At 43.3% G+C, this 22579-nt stretch overlaps 1 protein-coding gene across 1 annotated transcript in view; it reads left to right on the top strand.

Moving 5' to 3' along the window:
* Positions 1–22579, top strand: part of EXPH5 (exophilin 5) — a 75795-nt gene that overhangs the window by 33254 nt on the left and 19962 nt on the right. Inside the window, exon 2 of the mRNA XM_069969766.1 lies at positions 20321–20481. Coding sequence (XP_069825867.1) covers positions 20321–20481 — 161 coding nt within the window. The remainder of the gene's footprint in view (positions 1–20320; positions 20482–22579) is intronic.

The following is a 22579-nucleotide window of genomic DNA, read 5'->3' as shown; positions in this document are numbered from 1 at the left end:
CGGATTATAGTCTGTTCCTGGCTTTGGCTTCAAAGATCTGTCAGATAAATCTGTCTGTGTAAACGCACCATTATACAGGTTTGTTTGACTTCCAGAGTTCATTTTTGTTTGTCGCTTTCCTACCTTTTTCTGCGTTGGGGCAGTGCCCCGACAGGATGCCATGTTGTCCCATCTTGCAGCTATTCATATGGACATTGATTTGTATATACTGAGTTAGTGTTAACATCTGCTTTCCAAAAAAAAACAACCCAGCATGTACAGGTTGCATACAACATTTCATGAACACGTAGGGATTACTTTATGCTGGGTATATACTGCGTGCATAGACCTTGCCCTTCTACTGAACTGAATTTATGAGCTTGTGCATCTGTTTATATTGCCATGATAAAAAGCAAACAAAATGCACATGCAAAGTCGGGTAGATGAGGAAGCTAATTCTTCAGCTCAGGATAGATACATCCTCTATTTACATACTCCTAAATAGGCACAGATCACACTTTTGCAAAAATATAATGTATATATAATAATCTTCTATCCTCTTGTTACTACAACTCCTATACAGGCTGTGTCTTCATTGTAACAAATAGCAAACCAAACTGTCTTCCAGTCTCGTTTGCTCTTCCATTTGTTTCCTACTTTGTGCTACTGTACATTTAGCCAGAAACATAGGACAGACAAAAGAGACCACGTCCTGCCATCGTGTTTCGGGAGCTTTGTAGAAGAAACGTCCTGACAGTTGCACAAGGACGTTATGACTCTAGGTGGAGCTATCCAACTGTACAAGACACTTAAGACTGTAGACAGCACAGGAACCTTTTGGCTTTAAGGGGGTGAGGTTACATATAGTTTTGGCAGCATAGTATTTTAACTTGCTAAGATAATATAAAAAGCCTCCATCCTGTGAGAACAATGCATACGGCGGTCAGTACGGCTAAAACAATATCTAGTTACGGTCACACACACAAATCGGCTATGACATTAAACCGCCTTCCTAGTTTTATGTAGGTAATCTCGTACAAAACAGCTCTGGCACATCAAGACATGGACAAGACCTGTCCGGTAATATCTGCACCAAGACATTAGCAACAGATCCTTAAGGTGTCACTGTCATTTAAATTTTTTTATTTAATTTTTTTGCAGAAATCAATAGTCCAGGCGATTTTAAAATACTTTGTAATTGGGTTTATTAGGCAAATATGCCATTATCTGCATTCAAAAAGACTTTCCCCAGGCCCCCCCCCCCCCCCCTCTCATATTCACTGCTCATTATCAGGAAATCTTGGCTCTTTTACACAGTCGTGCCCTGTGCAACCTAAGGATAGGGGAGGGGGGAGAAGGGAGATTAGTCGCCAGCAGAGAGCAGAAAACAAACTATTACACAGCGGGACCTGTGTGAAAGCCGGTATTCTGAGGTCACAGAGGTCAGTGCTGACTTCAGAGGAGAGAGCCCGGTGATAGCTGTAAATTAACTTTGTTCTGCCTCATCTCCCTCCACCCTCCCCTCTCCATAAGAAAACCATGAAGACAGGGGGGAGAGCTTCAAACTGCTTTTTTATGATAAAAATGCATTTTTCAGCTAATAAACCTAATTACAAAGTTTATTAAAATCACCTGTACTATTGATTTCTGCAAAAAAAAATTAAACGACAGGGACACTTTAAGTCCTGTAAGCTGTGAGGTGCGTGGATTCAGTGTGTTTTTACAGCACATGCCAAATCAAATTGGGATCTGGGGACTTTGGGGACCCAGTTACCATGTTGATTCCTTTGTCATGTTCCTCATTCTTGAATATTTTTTTTTTTTCAGTGTGGTTGGAGTATTTTCCTGCTGAAAGAGGACACATGCATTCGGGAATCCCAGTGCCATGAAGGAGGCATGTGATCTGTACAATTGTTAGGTAGATAGTATGTATCACAGTAACATCCACATGATACCAATTTCCAAGATTCCCAGCAGAACATCTCCCCAGGGCATCTGCCTCTGCCACTGACTTGCCTTCTTCCCATAGTGTATCCTGGTGCCATCTTGGATTCATCAGACCAGGTCATCTTCTTCCATTGCTCTTTGGTCATGTTCTGATGCCCATGTACCCATTGCAGGCACTTCCTTCAGTAGCTCAGCCTGTGCTCTCTAACTGGTCTACAGCCACATAGCCTCAAACATAGAAAGCTGCGATGCCCTTTCTCGGTCATGACTGGTGCAGTGGGGGATCAGGATAGGTGAGTATATGCAGGTGCTACTGTCACTAGATAATCCATGTTATTCCCTTTTTGGCTTATTATGGCTGATCGGTGTGTAACGTCACTATCCGATCCCTGACTTTAAATAAGATTGGAATTTTTGGCTAGAAAAAAAAGGGAAATCTGACTTTTATTACAGATCCCTGCAGGTTTCACAGAGCAGCACATTGTATTTGTGCACGAAATTAATCTCCGTGGTATGAGTCAGCGCCATCGTAACCACGTAGCAGTAACGTGTGACCTTCAAGAGTCGGGGAAAGAGGTGGCCTAGGATTAATGCAGGTAATACCCAGCGTGTCCTGATCCGGGATGCCGCAGTTGGCATCCTTTCAGACACGCACAATTTATTCTGCCATCTATCATCCCAGGGCCGGGACGTTGTAAACTATTGTAGATTCAGGGACATTTTTCGACAATGGAAATTCCTCAAGTGCTATTTACACAGAGCCGCGCCGAACCTTGTTTAATAAGTGTTCCTTTACGTCCATTCACATCTGCTAAAAGACGTCTGTCCTCATCCGGCAAACATAGAACACGGATGCCAACGCTTTGTCAGGATAGGAAATGCGTGTCTGGCAGTGCCCAGATTTATAAGCAGCTTTGTGTTTTATTGTTAGAATCTGAATGCTGTTACATAGCTTGCTGTAATCTAAAGGGATTGTAGGCACATCTCCAGGCGGTGACTAAATTAGTCACCAATGCGACCAAAAATGCGCCTGAGGGATCTTTTTAAAGTGTTTTTTTTCTGACAGGAAAATGAAAGCTGCTTAGTTTCAGAAACTGCGCCACACCAGTCCATGGGTTGTATCTCTTACTGCCGCTAGTTTTTCTACTGGTGGGGGTCCCATGTTCTGGGCCTCCAGAGAACTTAGAGTGTTTCTTTGGGCACCATGTAATGCTTTGTTTCCCCTGTGGAGGCGCTGCATAATAACTGAACGCTTGCTGTGACCTCCAACATTACAGAGATTGTCCAAAAAAAAAAGTAAGTGTCTCTATGCTTGAGCTAGAAATATAAAAAGAGGAAAAAAGGAGCCGGGAGGATGGCGCCTAGTGTAATCCTGAAAATGTGTGAATTAAAAGTATAGGTGGAGTCTAACCTTTTAGCCCCTTGGGCTTTATGCATATCACCCCACTTTGGGGTAGCTTGTAGCATCGGATGATGGCTGCCAGCCGAAGGATCCAGGAAACTGGACTCTCCCAGTGTCGGGACCCTTGGTTTCATGCAGTGGAGAGAAATTATTATTTTTTTTTTGCAGTGCCAGGATACCTACCCAGGTAATTTTTTTTTCTTCGCTCTTAGACTTGAGCTCTAGACGTGATACTCACCTGCCTCACCCCCCCTGCCCCCCCCCCCCCCCCACACACACACACACTGCATATGTCCTACAGCAGGGGTGTCAAACTCAAATACACAGTGGGCCAAAGTTTAAAAAATTGGACAAAGTCGTGGGCCAACCATGATATTTATTGAAGCGCAAATGCAGCGGTACTGGCACTGTCAGAGTAGCATGCGGTGTTCCTGGCACTGTCAGTGTTGTGAGTCTCCCAGCGCTGTGCACTATGATAAAGTACATGATAAATGACATGATAAATTGCTATGATATGATTAAACCAAAACCCATGCAATAGCAAACCCCCCCAATATTGCCCCATGTTGTAGCCAACCCAACCAAAACTGCCCCACATATTAGCCAGCCCTTCCAATAGGGCCTTAATAGTAACCAGCCCCCCCCCCCCCAAGTATCCCATATAGTAGCCAGCCCTCCCCAGTAGTCTCATACAGTAGCATACAGCCGGCAGAATTTCGCTGAGTTTATCCGCGAGAATTCCGTAGTGTGAACATCCCCTAAGTTCCAACATGTAGGAGGTGCCCACTCAGCCAGTCTCTGGTCTTAGTGATGACCCCATTGGCCAGCAACTGGCAGAGCAGGCCCTTCTGCTCAGTCGGGTAGTTATAGTCATGACTGATGCGTTGGGGGATCATGGCAGGTGAGTATAAAAAAGCAAAATATAATATAGATAGATATGTATTATATAAACTCAAAATGCTAATGCAAAGAGGGAGAAACATGATATCATTTGCATATCTGTTAGCATGTTGACATTTCAAATGACTCCCGTCTTTTCTCATCACTCCCTTTTTTTAAAGTGTTCTTTATATATGCAATACTGTATTTATGTAACAGTGCCTACATATTTCAGTACTCTACAGAAAGTTCATTCATTGACTTAAATAGGACCTGTGGTGTCCATATGCACCCCAAATATCAGTGTGATTAGTTTTGGGGGTCCAATATGCTAATTAGGTAACTAATAGGTAATAACAACTAATTGGAGGGATGATTGGGGGATCAACACCAGGTGAGTACATGAGTATCTACTTTCATCACTTCTCCCAGCCAGAGTATGTATGTGTGTGTGTGTATGTGTATTGATCAAATAGAGCAGAGGCGTAGGTGGGAAATTCCTGCCCTATTAACCCACTGTATATAATGGGAGTAGTATTACAGGTCATGGAAACTTCTTTTCACTGTATCCGTTTTCAAGTCCCTTCACCTGTGAAAGAAAGAAGTTATATAACACAGTGGTGCCTTGTATTACGAGCATAATTGGTTCCGAGACCGCGCTTGTAATCCAAATCCACTCTTAAACCAAAGCAAATTTTCCCTTAAGAAATCACAGATATGCAGACAATTGGTTCCACACACCAAAAATAAGGATTTAATTATGAATAACATGTAGAACAGATGAAACAAACAATGAGAAACAGCTGAATGTGTCATATTATAAGTTACTGTACAGTATAGCAATCAGCATGTGGAGTATAATGTATAGTAACTGCATAAACCTGAAAAAAAAGCAGCAGTTTGTAGATACAGGATGGAACTGAAGATCCCCATAATGCAGTAGCATAGTAGTACAACAGGCTAGAAAAGAGAAGCAGGGCTGCTGTTAGAGGTCTGTATGGTCATGTGACAGCAATAGGGAAGAGGTGTGTGTTCAGCATGGACCAATCAGGAAGTGAGAATCACAGAGCTGTGCAGGAGGACAGGGACAGAAACTTTATCTACAGGAGTATGTATAGCTGAGTGTGAGTGCAGGCACATTATAGCAGCAGTGTGTATAGCTGAGTGTAAGTGCAGGGACATTATAGTAGTAGTGTGTATAGCTGAGTGTAAGTGCAGGCACACTATAGCAGGAATGGAGAGGATAGGAAACACAAGGACTGGCAGACTGCAGGGAGCATGAAGGAATGAGCAGGGCAGATGTGGGCACAGTATAGCAGCACACTCTGTCCGAGGAGAGAGGGGTGACAGCTATAAGGAGACCTCCACACTCCTGTCCCCTGATGCAAGCCCCAGGCTGAAGTGAATCCGCCATGATTTGGAAGGTGAAAAGGAGTTCCTGGGTGAGAGTTCAGGGCTGTAGACCCCGCTATGCAGACCATGCCCCTCCCCCCTCTCCCTCCCCCACAGTACAGGGAGCTTTTAAACCAAGTTACAATTTTGGAAATCTGTGAGTTCCTCTTTTAAAACGCTCTTAATCCAAGTTACTCTTAAACCAAGGTACTACTGTATTAGGATAGTTTGGTGTTTATGTAGCCTCTATGTAGTTGTATTCTATTACTAGTATTGATACGCATTAAAGGGAACCTGTCGCATTTAAAAATCCAGTCTAATCTGCAGGCCTCATGGTATAGGGCAGAAGGAGCTGAGCAGATTAATATTTAGTTTTATGGGAAATGTGTTACTTATTTAACTGAATTTCTGCTTATTCTGGCTAAGTAGTCAAGTGGGTGGTCCTATTCAGTGACTGACAGCTATCTATGCCCAAAAAAACTGTGTCATCGACTGAAACCGCCCACTTGACTACTAAATCCATAGTGAGCAGATATTTAAATGAATAAATTTATTAGTTATGTTTAGTATTTTCCTACAAATATCCATATCAATGTTCACACTAATAAGACTGCATTCTCATTGTAATGAATCGCCCATAGATAGGCATTGTCATTTCAAAAAAACTTTGCATATAACCATTTTACAGGCTGTATTGATATTTGTAATTATTCTTTTTCTCTTATTAGGCTCCCTTCATCCACTTTTGTCTGACAAAAAGTAGAGTAAGTAGGGGCCAAGTTACAGCTGCCCTTAGTGGCCTATTCCACGGGATGATTATCGCGTGGTGGAATAGAGAGAATGATCAGCCGATGATCGTTTATTTAGGGCTAAACCTAAAATCATCTTTTCCCCCACCACGCATCGCCAGGGTGGAAAAGCGGTGTGCGGCGGGCGACAGACGATTTGAGAAGCACCATACATTACCTGGCAGGGCTTCTCCTCAGCTCCGTCTCCCTCCCCGAGTCCCGCGGCACAGCATCAGCAGCTCCGGAGCGGACTGACTGAGCTGTCAGACCACTCAGCCAATCACATGCCCGGACCGCTGAGGCCAGTGATTGGCTGAGCGGTCTGACAGCTCAAACAGGCCGCACCGGAGTTGATGCTGTGCCGCGTGACCCCGGGGAGGAAGACTGAGCGGAGGAGAAGTCTTTCCAGGCAATGTATGGTGGAAGGGCTTCAAGGACATCGGTAATGGTGTCCCCGCAGCCCTTGCTCATCGATCATCGGGCCGTGGAATAGGCCCAGTAAACGAGCGCCGATCTAGCAGATTGGCGCTCGTTTACGTCGTTGATCGGGCCCTGCTCGGTCCGTGGAATAGGACCCTTAGAAGTTTGTGGAGAAGAGAGGGAAGAGGAGCAGCTGGGCAGCCACGGAAAGACTACAGAGAGTCTACAACAGTTTGTATTAAGTATTAGAGTTCCCTCTAGTGCTTGATTTATAGCTTACACTGCCCAGTACTGCTCTATAATGTCCCCCATCCTGCTTATGTGGTGTATACTATAGAGATATAGGGGAGATGGTGCAGTTAGGGGAGATGTCATAGAGGAGAAATGGAGAACCTTTCTGCCCTCCAACTGTTGCAAACTATAATTCCCATCGTGCCTGGACAACCAAAGTCCAGGCATGATGGAAATTGTAGTTCTTCCACATCTGGAGGGCTGGAGATTCCCCATACCTGTCGTAGAGATTAAGCTCCACCCAACATCTTGGGGACAACAAAAAAATTAGAGACTGAACCTGAAGAAGGGAAAAATGCAGAGAAATGCCAAATACACATTATAGTGCTTTTCTTCCTATACATGCCAGCCTATTCTGGATATGACCGGTACACTTGTATATTTGTTGTGTCTAGTTACTACTTTGCATCATGTACAGTCTAAGGGCAGTCCCCTGTCTGAACAATTAGATGGTAAATATTTTCGGCGAGGCTTAGTAAGAGACGGCCCTGCATAGCTGACTACACAAGTCACCGGGAAACAATTAGTACAATATAAATAATTACTACACAAAACAGCATTCAAATTATATGTGTCCTTATAGATGCAGCAAGCGGCGAGCAATGATCAGCTCTTCCTGGGTGCAATATGTCCCATGTGATCCATGAAGTTACCCAGAAAGACCTACTCCTCCTACCCCTAACTACAGATGACATTGCCGGCTGTTTGTTTTATATGATGACATGAAGAGAAGTCTCATGCAAAATAATAATAATGAAGCATGAACTGACACAACAAAGCATTATAGACCAGATCTAGATATGGGGGGAGATTCATCAACCATGGTGTAAAGTGAAACTGGCTCAGTTGCCCCTAGCAACCAATCAGATTCCACCTTTCATTCCACAGACGCTTTGCAAAATGAAAGGTGGAATCTGATTGGTTGCTAGGGGCAACTGAGCCAGTTTCACTTTACACCATGTTTGATAAATATCCCCTATAGATTCTGAGACCACCAATCACAGCTCAGCAATCGTTTCTCAAGATAAAATCTGACACATTTCTTTGTCAGACTGGTTGATTCATCTGTGTCTATGTTCTTAAAGGGGCTATCCCAATAAGAAAATAAGGCCTTTGCATTCATTTAAAGTAAAATTGAACATTTTTCTAATGTAAAACCATTTTAAAAAGTGCAGTGTCTGAGGGATTTATTCTTATTCTTAAAGGCCCTATTACACTGAACGATCACTTGGCCAACTGCTATCTTCTGGTTTGTCCCAGAACTATTGCCAGTTAGTCTTCAATTTTAAAGTGACTGTACCACCAGGCCCAGGCTGAAGCACTGGAGATGGGCCGACCCACCTTTAGTGGGAGGAAACCCCCGCCCCTCTATGATAGGGTTCCATTGATTCTAATGGAGGGGAGGGGGTTTCTTCCCACTGGGGGTGGGTCGGCCCGCCTCCAGTGCTTCAGCCTGGGCCTGGTGGTACAGTCACTTTAAAGGGTTTATCCAGCGTTAAAAAACAAAACAATAAGACTCTTGTCTCCAGTTCAGATGTGGTTTGCAACTGAGCTCCATTCACTTCAATGGAACTGAGTTACAAAACCTGCACCCAAACTGGAGACAAGCGGTGCTGTCTGTAGAAGAAAGTGGCCATTTTTTTTTTTAACATGGATAACCCCTTTTAAGCACCTCACTGAAGTAAAGGGATTGTAGGAAAACGTGTGCAGTCTGTATATTTGTGTGTGTGTGTATATGTATGTGTGTATATATTATGAATTTTAAAATTCAGGATCTGTGCTTAAACCATTTGCAGTAAGAATCAGCTGTAATATACAGCTAGGCTTTTTGTAAAACAGTAAAAATTGCAGTTAGCACCTTAACCCCTGAATGCCATGATCAGTATTGATTGTGGTATCTAGGCGGTAAGGCCTGCCGGTAGGCTTCCATAGCAGTCGGATCCCCAGGTTATGGCACTAGAATGCTCGGGTTAAAGGAGCTGTCCAACTGCACACGTTGTTTTTAGTAAAGTAATAGTAGCAGCAGTACCTTAACAGCTGGTCACCTTGGGCCTCATGGCAGCGACATGGTCAGCGACAACGTTTTATAACAAACGAGATGGCTCCATACGGTGCATTGACGTCATTGGGCTAATTGTGCAATCTATTACTATTACCCATCCATGCTACTGTATACAGGGGCCACCAATCACTTAAATTACGTACTTTGCTGTAAGGAAATGCTAGCAAGTCTGCAAAGTTTTACTTTTATTTGTGGTTCGATAATTGTTTTGTTATAAGGTGATTGAAAACTGGACAGACTTGCTTAGACAGAGCAATCATTGCCTTGTAGTTGGGTGTGTGCTCAGTGACTATACTGTACTACTATAGTGACGCATTCAGCTTGGTGAATAACATATTCCTATAAATATTTATTTGCCGGATTTTGTTTTCTTTATGTAAATCTTTTTGTCTAATCTAATGGGCTTCTTTTAAAACATTAGTATGCCAAACAACCCCTTTCAATTGGGTATTCCTTCTTCAAGACCCCATTTAGCAGAGGGCCCCTTCAAATAACATGTGGCATACTACACATGCATGTACTTTTGTACATTTAAAAAAAACAAAAAAAAAACCACAAAGCAGGCAAAAATCTATGTTAAAACATTTAGGTTTCGACACAATAGGGAGAGACAGTTCCTAGAAAGGTTTTGTGGAAAATGACATAGTGAAACCGTATTAAAATGTGGTTTTATTGGTTCTTCTTTATTGAATTAGCCGGAAAAAAAAACTGTACCACAAAAACATAGGGTATCGTGCTGGCTACGCTTTAGGATGGTAAAACTGAAAACAAGAAAAAAAAAACTGAACAGACCATAGATTTTCAATATAACATTAAGATTAATATTAAAGAAGTGCCATAAAAAATAAAAAAAACACCTGTTGGCAGGGTGTGAGGGAACATAATAAAGAATGTATACTTACCTGTCCCAGGGCCCCCCAGTGGGTTACCCCTCTCTGATAGCCTCTGGCCTTCTGCAGTGTCACAGCCCCTTGATTGCACGCCCAGCCAATGACTGGTGAGTGAGGCTGCAGCACTCACTGGCTGAGCGCACAATCCATCAGCTGGGCTGTAACGTTGCAGGAGCAGGGTAATGATGTTCCAGGAAGCTCGGAGAAAATGCCGTCCGGTGGCTGTCCGAGAGCCGCTGTGAAGGGAGCAGGAGGATAGGTAAGTATACATTCTTTTTTTTTTATTTTATGTTCCTACATTCCCCTGCCTGCAGGTGATTTTTTTTTTTTATATTTTATATTTTCACAGACTTTTCCTTTGTCATTGCAGCCTAATAAAGTTTTTTTTCTTTAGCAGAGATATGTGGTATATACTGTGGTTAGGCGTCCATAGGTTTCCTCAAAAACCCCTCTCTCCATAATGGCATGAATACGCAGCTGCCGCCAGGAGTTAAATTTGCCTTGGATACGTCCCATGCCTGCCGAATTCTGTGCACAAGCCTTATTAATTGAAATAGGGCTTGGGAACTGAACTCAGCCTTTATGGAACATATTCCATGGGCAATCCTAACTTCTGACGGCAACTGCCTCGGCATGCTGTTTCGGAGAGATACATTTTGTGGCAGGTAACCGTTAAGAGTAAACAGTCATTTTAGCTGACCAATGGCAGACTATTGTCTGAAGAGGAGTTAGACAATGAAGAAAAATCTTTCCTCCGTGAACGATCTTTCAGGAAAGAACGTTCCCAGAATATCATCATTTGTACAGTCTTATTGATCGAGACTGTAAAAGCCAATATGGACTGAAATGTGTACGCCCATATGTTCAGAGCAATCGTTCATTCACTAATAGTTCAGCCATCAGACTACCTCTATGTAACATGTATGGCCTCCTTTAGAAGCTTAGCTACATCTAGGGCCTCTTGTTAACAAGCTCGTTTGGAAAGTTGCACTAGGACTAAACACTGCATGTCGCCTTTGTGGTGCACATATGAAAATGGAAACTTGTAGGTCTTGTTTTATATTGAGAAATAATAGAAGAAAAATGAATGGAGGAAAAACAAGAATTAAGTTGTGATTCACAGTAATTATATACTAATTTCTAAAGAGTCACATGATTCTTAAGATGGAGAATTGCTCCAAGGCAGAGGGTAAATGAGATTTTGCTGAACTGTTGTCTACCATACAATACATTCAGAGGTATAATATTTCCCTCTTGAAAATGTAACATGTGGACCTGATAACATGATCTAGAAGGTCTCTGAGGGTCAAAGAAAGGTTGTTCCTGATCTCTGTGTAACAGCCACGGCACGTACCTCTTCCTGTAGCCGCGTTCGGGCTCGGATGTCCCCAGTCTGTCTAATAAATGCACGTATGTGTATATATAGTTAGGCTATAGCCGTTTCACGCTGACGCGCTTCCTCTGGCCTAAGCCAGAGGAAGCGCGTCAGTGTAAAACGGCCATAGCCTAGTGGAGCACCCCTGTTGCTCTTTGTCTAATACAGCATGTTACCGATGTTGTGTGATGCACAAATAAAATAACCACAAAAGTGAGTGTCCATTTTTTTTTTTTTCCTTTTTCCTGCACTAATGTGTAATTTATTAATAAGACTTGGCCTCCTCAGTGTATGGCAGATCAAACAATCTACCAGGATAATTTATATTAATACAAGAGAAGTGCTAACAAACCTAATCGGCTGGTGACAGTCGGTGCTCACGAACATGTAATTCTGTAACACTGTATATTACAGGTTTACATCCAACATATTTTTATGAATTGCTAATATTACAAGATGTGTTTCAGTGTTAGTAGGCAAAGTATAGATATATCCTCTAGGTGTGAACGTCGCCTTTAATTTTATTTTATGACTGTACGGAAGAAAAACAATGATTAACGCCTCATACTTTGATCACGTTATATTTAGGTGACAGGTGATGCAAATCATAATCTCTAAAAGGTGGATCAAACCATTATACCGTAGCTGTGGAATTTATGGTACGTGTTTATTGTGTCCGTACGAGTGCGGTAAAGCGTATGGCCGGAACATGAACATCTGCCTTATATTGTGTTCATGTCACTCACACACTCCGAAGTGTTGAGGCCTGGACTCCTCAAGACCTGTCCAGTGCTATCTGGTACTCAGATATCAGCGGATCCTATAAAGCAGTATAGTTATTTGTTATACCTTTTCTCAAGTCATCAGACCCGCTGCTGTGACTTTGACTGAAGAGTATACAGTACTGACAGCCGGGGAGAGACGCCCACTGCAATCAGTCTGATGACCTGTCAAAATGTATCATAAATGACAGTAACACTTTAATCCCTGTAAGTTGTTAGGCGCACCATTTGTGAATGCTACTTATTTCTCCAGAACATCACACAAGTGATCGATCGGATTAAGATCTGGGAAATCTGGGCAGAATCAACACCTTAATCCCTTTGTTAAAGAAAAAAGGTAGTGGATCCAGCTCACCGTTTAATCCAAACCATAGGATGGGTGCATGTACTCCTATGCGTTGGCCAAACGCTGTTAGCAGCGATAGCAGCGATACAAGGTGGTAAAGCCAGCACTCCTGGACGTCGGCGATTAAAAGTTTTATATTTTAATCACTGACGTCCAGGAGTGCCGGCTCTACCACCTTATATTCCAGTTACCTTGATCTCCATATGATGCCAAGACCCAGGGTTTCCCAGCAGAATATTGCCCATCACACTGCCCCTACCAGCTTGTCTTCTTCCCAGCTGTCCACATTTTGTAAAAAAAAAAAAAAAAAAATTCAACAAACCAGGCCACCATCTTCCACAGTCCAGTTTGTATGCTCACATGTCCATTGTAGACACCAGGCAGGGGTCTGCCTGGGCACTCACTCACTCTTCAGCTATACAGCAGGCTACTGTACACTGTGTATGTGTATTCTGGTGTCTTCCCCCAAACCTTAATCCTCTGTGCTGTTTCCGTCATTCTGTAATATTAGGCGTGTGGTAGTCCCACCCCCAGTGCACAAAAAAATGCCGTATTAGCATAGGAGATAAACTGCTAATATTCTGAAAAAATATGCCAAGGATCAAGATAAGAAGTTTTAAAGGGAACCTGTCACCGGGGACGCGGGCACAGAGCCTGCCCGACCTTGGCAGGTACTCCTATTCCTCAGGTCCTCACACGACGGCTTATTCTTAAAATTCACCTGAAGCGACAGGTTACTTTTAAAGTAAAAAGAAATTTAAAAAATTCTTACTATTCATTTTATTTGTCAGCAGATTTTCTCAAATCACATTAAACAATGGCGCTTGGATCAGTATTCACCTCTTGTTCAGTGAAAGCAGAACAACATACATTATTCTAAGAACCGATTTAGATCTTTATGAAGAGTCAGCATTGTTTGGCTGGAAGTCACTCTCTCTCTCCAAACAACCCCCCCCCCCCCTTCCCAAATTGCCATTAGTCAGACAGAATCTAAAGATCAGGCTGTGAAAATGAAGACAAAAGAGCATCTAAGGAAACATCTAGACTTTTGCATGTTCGGACATTTTGGGGTCTATAATACTTCAGCAGCACATTGTATAATCCAGATTCTTGGTGCAGCCGATTCCCTACTGGGCTGACATGTTCCCTCCGCAGTCACTGCCCTCCAGGGGAGTTTGTTCTCTCATTAATCTTTGTATCAGATTTAGACGACACAAATATTCCTTTTTTTTAAAGCACCTGTTAAAATAAATAAATAAATGTTTATATGAAATATTTTACTCGAGTGCTGCATTGTTTTTTACTTTAAGCGACACCACAGGCAAAGGTTATAGTGTTCTTTTTTTTTTTTTCTTTGTGGTAAGGGTAAACTTCCCTGAGGTAACTCTTAGTTGTTTAGTGAGTATACACAAACACCAGAGTGTTGGCAATGTCTGATTCAGTGTTTGGCGCTAAATCCGATGCTGTCCTCCTTTTTTTCTTTAAATCCATTGCTCTGCTCCCGAGATACGTTTGGTTTTATATTTATGCAAAGTTAGGGTATGCTTACACTGAGCAAATTCGCCGGAATTCGGCTGAGGAACTCCACGCTACAGAATCCAGCCTGCTTCAGTGTCAGCATCTCTATGGGAGGACTCACATGCCTCCACTCTCTGCTCAAAGAATTGCCATGTCAATTCTTTGAGTGGAGATGCATGAGGTGCATAGAGACGCTGTTTGTCAGTCAGGATTCCGTAGCGGAGAGGTCCTCAGCGGAATTCTGCCGAATTTGCTCAGTGTGAATATACCCCCCCAGTGTGCTACTTTTCCTACCCACTGATGACGCACCCAATATATATTCACCGGGTAGGAGAAGCTGAGTTTTCGCCTGTGCAGTAGGACATCAGCACAAGTGTCAGCCAGCTTTGCTGCTGATTTTCTTACCCTAAAGGGGTAGTGCACCAAAAATTTTTTTCTTTCAAATCAACTGCTGCCATGAAGTGCCAGAGATTTGTAATTTACTTCTATAAAAAAATCTCAAGCCTTCCAGTACTTATCAGCTGCTGTATGCCCAGCAGGAAGTGGTATTATTTCCAGTCTGGAGAGCAGGAGAGGTTTTCTATGGGGATTTGCTCCTTCTCTGGACAGTTCCTGACATGGACAGAGGAGGCAACAGAGAGCACTGTGTCAGACAGGAAAGAAAACACGACTTCCTGCTGGACACACAGCAGCTGATAAGTACTGGAAGGCTTGAGATTTTTTAATAGAAGTAAATTACAAATCTCTGGCACTTCATGGCAGCAGTTGATTTGAAAGAAAAATTTTTGGGGTGCACTACCCCTTAAGTGCGTGTTGTCTGACAGCGTGCTAAGGTTCTAAAAGGGAACCAATCACACAAAAATTGGCCATAAAGCTAAGGAAACGTGCTGGTACATCAACCAGCACGCTTCCTAACCATCCCCCTGTACCCTCCGTCCCATGAACATTCAGCCCGCAAAGTTAGTTTAATCGTGTCCCGCACTTTATGCAAATTACCATACAAGTAGTCACTGTGGGCGGGACGGCTGGTCAAGTAGTCACGGTGGGCGGGGACTTCGTCAAGTAGTCACTGGGTCCTGGGCCGGCTCCGGCGCTGTAATCACGCACCTCCGGGCGTGTTGTAAAGCGTCGCCTGGTGACGTCACTTGGGGGGCCGGCATTGCACGTCGTCCATGCCGACGTCTTTACTAAGCTGCGCATGTGCAGTGCAGCCTGAGAAGACGCTGCAGTACTGCGCTTGCGCGGCGTAGTACAGTAGTGGCTTCACCCACTGTACTGCGCATGCGCAGCTTAGTAAAGACGTTGGCGTGGCCGACGTGCAATTACGCCCCCCCGAGTGACGTCACCAGGCGCCGCTTTACAACACGCCCGGCCCAGGACCCAGTGACTACTTGACGAAGCCCCCGCCCACCGTGACTACTTGACCAGTTGCCCGCCCACCGTGACTACTTGTATGGTAATTTGCATACAGCGCGGGACATGATTAAACTAACTTTGCGGGCTGAATGTTCATGGGACGGAGGGTACAGGGGGATGGTTAGGAAGCGTGCTGGCTTATGTAACGGCACGTTTCCTCAGCTTTTTGGCCAATTTTTGTGTGATTGGTTCCCTTTAAGGTAACATTAGGATATGTTCACACAGGACAGATACTTTGGTTTTGAAATTTGCTCTTGCTGTGGACACCAAACTCTGCAATACGTGCAGCCCTAGTGTGAATTTTGAATTTCTCATTGAAATCAATAGGCGATATGTTGTTTTGGTGCAGAAACACTGCACATTTTCTGGAAAAGATCTGCACTTGATTCATATGTGTAAACCTACCCGAAGGGTAAATTCACACGGGCGTCTCGCATAAAAAAAACGCAGCTAATCCGCAATACATTTATTATTCTTATTATTATTAATACATGTATTGCGGATTAGGTGCGGAATAGCTGCGGATTAGCTGCGTTTTTTTTATGCGAGACGCCCGTGTGAATTTACCCTAAGGGTATATTCACACGGGCGGGCTCGCAGCGAGATTCTCGCTGCGAGCCCGGCAGGTCCTGGCAGTTCCCATACACTACATACTTGCTGCGGTCTAAACGACCGCAGCGAGTATGTAATTATACTGCCCTTAACCCCTTCTGCTCCCGCCCGGCTCCCCCGCTGTAAGCATACTTTACCTGTCCTTGCTGCACGGGTCCGGCGTCCTGCTCTCCCGTCCGGCCAATCAGTGGCTGCGGCTGGGCGACACACTAATTGGCCGGACGGGAGAGCAGGACGCCGGACCCGTGCAGCGAGGACAGGTAATGTATGCTTACAGCGGGGGAGCCGGGCGGGAGCAGAAGGGGTTAAGGGCAGTATAATTACATACTCGCTGCGGTCGTTTAGACCGCAGCAAGTATGTAATGTATGGGAACTGCGAGCCCGTCCGTGTGAATATACCCTAAATCTGAAGTCTATATTGACAAGCTACAGATTTAGGTTCCCTTTCCACATCAGGAAAATCTATTTTCCTAACCCATAGTGTTGCATTGGGTACAGACACCCTTCAGGATTTTCTCCAGAATTCTGTCATGGATGCCACCATAGAAGTCTGTATGCAAAAAGGTTTGCAGAGCGTCAGTAACAAGTCTCAAAACGTGGGACTAGCCAGATATCCCTTCAGGGAAGGGCCTAGAAAAGGAATGGCTCTTGTATAGAGACTACCATATTAAGCGGAACTTTCAGTCAATATCCTACTATATTACGAGTCTGATGACCAGGGAAATACCAAAGCTAGGTATCTATCCACAGACAGCTGTTTCGTGGTGTCACTCCTAATCAGTGTGGAGCAGGATTCTGGCTTGGTGGAAGCTATGCCTAGTAGACCTAGAATTTCATTGTATTGAGCGCTTTAACCAGCAGCCAACAGTGTCTTCTATGACAAACAGATCGCTGATCTCAGGAAGTCAATGGGAGCTTCCAGAATTCCAGAACCTTTCCTGATACAGATCTGGAAATCTCAAATGCTACAATAATTTTTTTTCTAATCAGGAATTTCCTGAAGACAATTCCTGATGGTTTCCTGAATGTAAATACTGTCACAATACTGGGCACAAAATATCACATCGGATGTTCACCAACCATACAATGCTTTCAGAAAATCTGCAGCATATATAGTAAGCCTGAACTTTCCCTAATAATGTGTCTAGTGCATTGTACCAACATCATGTATGGGGAGAAAAAAATGGACTTCAAATCCACTGGTGTCAGAAAGTTATACAGATTTGTAAATGACTTCTATTTAAAAAAAAATAAGAAAAACTCAAGCCTTCCAGTACTTAACAGTACTTATCAGCTGCTGTATGTCCTGCAGGAAGTAGTGTATTCCTTCCAGTCTGACACAGTGCTCTCTGCTGCCACCTCTGTCAGTAACAGGAACTGTAGAGGTTTTCTATGGGGATTTGCTACTGCTCTGGACAGTTCCTGTCACAGACAGAGGTGGCAGCAGAGAGCAGACTGGAAGGAATACACCACTTCCTGCAGGACATACAGCAGCTGATAAGTACTGGAAGACTTGGGATTTTTGAATAGATGTAATTTACAGATCTGATTTGAAGACTTTTTTTTTCTTTCTATCCCACCCAGAGTATTTCTATAATATACTTGTGATTCATCTCTTTTAATGTACTAGAAAACTGGGGGGGGGGGGGGGGGGGATGTGCAGGATGGCTTTACGGTGGCTTTAGGGATCCTATATTGTGAGTGCTCTATGTGGGAGTTGTCACCCCTAGAAGCTATGCTACGGTGTCTCCGTTCCTAGCAGTAATGTGAGCTCTTTGCCAGCTCCGTCATGCTTTTTCCTGCCTATATCTGGGACATGGGCAAAGGTTCCAGACTCCACTTCCTCCTGCAGCAATAACCAAGAGTGGGCTTGTCATGCCTGCTGTTAACCCTTTAGGTACGTTTCTCATCCTTTGGCGATTTACAGCGCTGGCGGGAATTGTCGCAGGCAGTTGTTTATAAGCACCAATGAGGTTTTTATTTGCAGTTATTAATCCTTGAAATTAATTCACAAGATACTGGATCTGCAGAGCGCGGTGTAAACTATCCATTATCCTCATTTACTACTGCAAAACAAAGCTATCCGTCACTGCGGAGCACTTTTATAGCCAAACAGTCATTGTACGGTGTGAGTGCTTGCCATGAACACTGTTCTTTCTGGAAAAAACAAATGGGATGTTCTGCTGTTGCTGTTTTTTTTTTTGTTTTTTTTTTCTTAAAGTATATTTTCATTGGTTACCATTGGGACTTTAATTTAGGGACCGTTTCCTCTGATATTGCAAAAGGCAAATACACGTAACTCAAATTTATAGATATTCTGTTTGTTTCTCATTTCATTGTATACCTAACGTGAACCTGTAGAATAGCATGGCAGCTATGTTTGGCCTCTTTATGATGTCCATGTGTCATAAAAGCTACAATTCCCATCGTGCCTGGACTGCCAAAGCTTTGGCGGTCCAGGCATGATAGAAATTTGTAGTTGTGCAGGACATATGGAGGGCCGCAGGTTCCCCATACCTGTTATAGACCATATGGAAAGAAATTGTCTCGAAAGGAAAGAAAGTGGTCAGTAACCCTCCCATAAGGTGCCAAGTAAGGCTCTGTTCACACGGAGTAAAACTGTCAGAATCCCGCCAGCCTCCGTGTCATACTGGCTGTCTATGGGGAGGCTCATGTCAAGTCTTCCGCAGAGAGGAGGCGCGTGAGCCTCCCATAGACTGCCAGTATGACTCGGAGGCAGCGGAACTCTGTTAGTTTTACTCTGTGTGAACAGAGTCTAAGTGTACATGAGAAGGAGGAGTATTAGTATATTATAACTCGTTTATGGTATTTTATTTTACCAGTTTAACCCTCTGCTGTCCCTGAGCTAGTGTGTGGAGCCTAGTCTCCATAATGTCTTCTGTACAACACACACAGAAAAGGGATCCTGCTGCCTTATATCTTTATAGCATACTCCAAGAAGTAGAAGCAGCATTATAAAGCAGTACTGAGTCATTTAAATTAGTACTTTGTAGAAATCAGATCAGCTGGTGCCAAGAAGTTTTTCAGATTTTACAAATCTCCAGTCTTCCAGTACTTATTAGCTGCTGTATGTCCTGTTTGAAGTGACGCATTCGCTCCAGTCTGACACCGTTCTCTGTGCTGCAACCTCTGTCCATGTCAGGAACTTTCCAGAGCAGTAGCAAATCCCCATAGAAAACCTCTCACTCTCTGGACAGTTCCAAACACAAACAGAGGTGGCAGCAGAGAGCATTGTGTCAGATTCCAAAGAATACATCACTTCCTGCAGGACATAAAGTAGCTAATAAGTCCTGGAAGACTTGACCCTTAAAAATAAAATTTACAAATCTGTAAACCACCACTGTTTGAAAACATTTTTATATTACTGGAGTACCCCTTTAAGCTGTGGATCCAACCCAGAGGTAAGATAACACTAACAATAGCTTTGAACAGCTTCACTGTATGTATTTCTCTGTCTCTCTCTGCAGCTATCTCCTCCTGCCTCCCCTCTTCATAGATTTCTATAAGCAGCATGTACCCTGATCCCTCAGTGAGCTAATAGTCAATCCATTTCCCCAGATTTGTAGCTGTGGGATATGAGTTTAGAAGAGTGAAGGAAAGGAGCCTGATAAGAAGGGATTTTTCTCTAATAAGATATCTTAAATTTGATTGCACTTTAAAGGTAATGTACACTGGGGGTTTCAGCTGCTGGCCTACGCTGGTCTTGGCTGTTCCTTAGATATACAATATCTTACAAAATTGAGTACACCATTTTATATTTATATAAATAATGTATTAAATGTTTTTATGAGACAAAAATGTGAGGGGTGTGCTCACGTTTGTTAGATTTCTTTATGCTGCGATAGGCTTCTATACACGACTTCTTTTGTACGGTATATAAATAACATTATGCAGCACATGTGCCTGGAGCAAGATTGTCGTACTAGACAAGCCGAGCCTCGCTGTGTATGTTTATATTCCCAATGTATGTCATCCATGTCCCCTCCTTTAAAGGAGATGTTCACATCTGCAGCTGTCCTCACACAGCAGGAGTGTCATCTGAAAGCTGCGCCCGTGACGTCGCCAAACATCTGGTCAAACAGGTTTCCCTCTTCGGAGTCTAGGGACTCTCTAATTATTCTAATAGACATACAGCATTGGGAGGTAGATTTCCTCTGAGTACGGACGATTGAGAAACATTGTCTCGCTCTTCTGTTTCAGCAAACTGAAGCACTGGAAAAGAGACGGGAAATGGCTTCACGGAGTGTCCGGAGAGTGGTTCGAGGAGATCCAGAAGAAGAAGTTTAAGGATGATCCGGACGTAAGGAGCCTGGTGTGGCCACCTCTAACCCATCATCTGCAGAAGAAAACCCCTAAAGGCGGTGAGTCAGTAGACTTAGAAGTAGAAGGGGGTGGATTGTCTGTCAACAATTATGGTAAAATTTGGGTTTCACTTATTTAAACAGCAGTAAATTACAAAGTACTTGTGTAAAGCTTGACACCAACCTTCAGAAGTCTTCAGATCTAGCAAAGTACTTGTGTAATTGACCTGTAGTAACACTTGACCTAAAACTTTCATCCTTTGCAAAAGTTAGCTTTGAATATGTGAGGTCTGTATTTAATGGAGGACTAAGGAACTAGCAAATGCCCCCTGGCACATTCTTTGATATTGTTGGCACTTTGTCGGGAGCTCACTGTTTATCTGGTAAGGTAGCTCTCCATTTATGGTTTTCTGGCTACGGCTCTAGATATCCCATTTACTTGTAGAGATATTCTGCTATGTATATGTATAAAACGAAGAAGATAGGCAGTATCAATGGCTAGATTGTCGGGTTGTTGTTGACCCCATGGCCATCTTAGACATAGAGCTAGACTTTACAAATTTAGAATAAGTGTAGATGCTAGTGACCACCAGTCACAATCATATACTCTACCAGAGGATCTATGCTATCTCTTGGTCCTTTCTGCGCAAGTAAGGTAGCCAGCAGTCTAGAGCCTGGGATGTAGACTTGTACATTTCTTCCAGTTGTAGTTAGAACTGGAAGTAAAGGTGGTGGTTATTAAAGGGATTAGTATAGGACATCAGTGTGTCATCGGTGAGGGTACAACAGTTGGGACCCCAACCAAAGTGTCTGGTGGGCCTAACTCTTATTGGTACGGCTTTTCCTAGGAATCTCCTTTAACTACTTGCTGGCTAATGACTAGTGTACTTCTCATGAGCAGCAGGCAGTAGCCACTATACTCCTGTGATCAGGACCGGGGCAACAGTCACAATACATAGTCATAGCCTAGCTGTAATGGCAGAGATCAGAGAAACCACAGATCTCCGAATTTTACTTGCCACAATCAATGGTTACAGCAATTGAAGGGAAATAATTTGTCACGTGATCAGGGATGATATAGTAAATTGGCTGACAGCCCAGGGTCTACTGAAAGACCTCATCTGACTATATTTCCTGTTGTGTGCCTGTATACTATTGGTTGACATACTTACCTGTTTACCTATCTATCTATCTATCTATCTATCTATCTATCTATCTATCTATCTATCTATCTATCCTCACACTTATGATTTGCACCCTTCCCCTAAGATGTTCTATTACTTTAGTGTCAGTATACAGTCTATTATGTACACAGTCTGTAATGGTCTTTTAATTGTGGAAAGTGTCTCCGAATGTTCCGAGAGTGAATTTCCTTCCCTGGGGCGGTCACATACAGTGCAGATGGCACATCCTGACACATGATGATTTTTGTATCTGTGATTATTATTAAGTGTTCAGCATTGATTTAGAGGTGATCTATCATCTGCATGTAATATTACTGTATTCTGCATTTGCATGATGGGTTGCAAGGAGTGGTTTGTAGATGACAATTAGCCTGAGCGTTCATTCTTTTTTTGGTGATTTAATAGTTTACGAACTTGTGCTGGTTCTGTCGTGTTTTTTCTTTTTACCACAAGCTTCTGCAAATTGCACAAATTGTCATTTTAAAAAAATGTTGTAGAGACATCAAAGGTCTTGATTACTAGGTTGAGACGGCGCGTGCAAATCGATTTTCCTTTCATAGATCAGGACTACGAAACCAGATCATGCAAGCCTATGGGAACATCCTGGTGTCAAAGACTGATATTGGGGGAGAAGCGCCTGGCCTTGTGCTTCTCTCCCTGCTTATTCCATCAATCAGTTAGGTTCTGAACACTCAACGCTATATACACGCGCACACACACACCTCCAATGCTCACAAATGCATATATACCATAGTGGCAGACCATGCAGCTGCTACACAACCCTAGAACATAAAGGGGTTTCACTTAGTTCCATACCCCATTCTAATGAATGGTGACTAACTGAATAGTAGAAAGCAAGGGGTGATAGGAGAAATAGTGTAGAGGAGACACCCTGATACCACACTGTGGTTCCATTTTGACCTTTTTCACCAGGCTGTTCTTTTCTGTGTAGGCCACTGGGTATACATTATATA

Source organism: Dendropsophus ebraccatus, chromosome 5, assembly GCF_027789765.1.
Source record: "Dendropsophus ebraccatus isolate aDenEbr1 chromosome 5, aDenEbr1.pat, whole genome shotgun sequence".
NCBI lineage: Eukaryota > Metazoa > Chordata > Amphibia > Anura > Hylidae > Dendropsophus > Dendropsophus ebraccatus.
The sequence above is the reverse complement of the archived record's forward strand: the minus strand, read 5'-3'. Positions and strand labels throughout refer to the sequence as shown.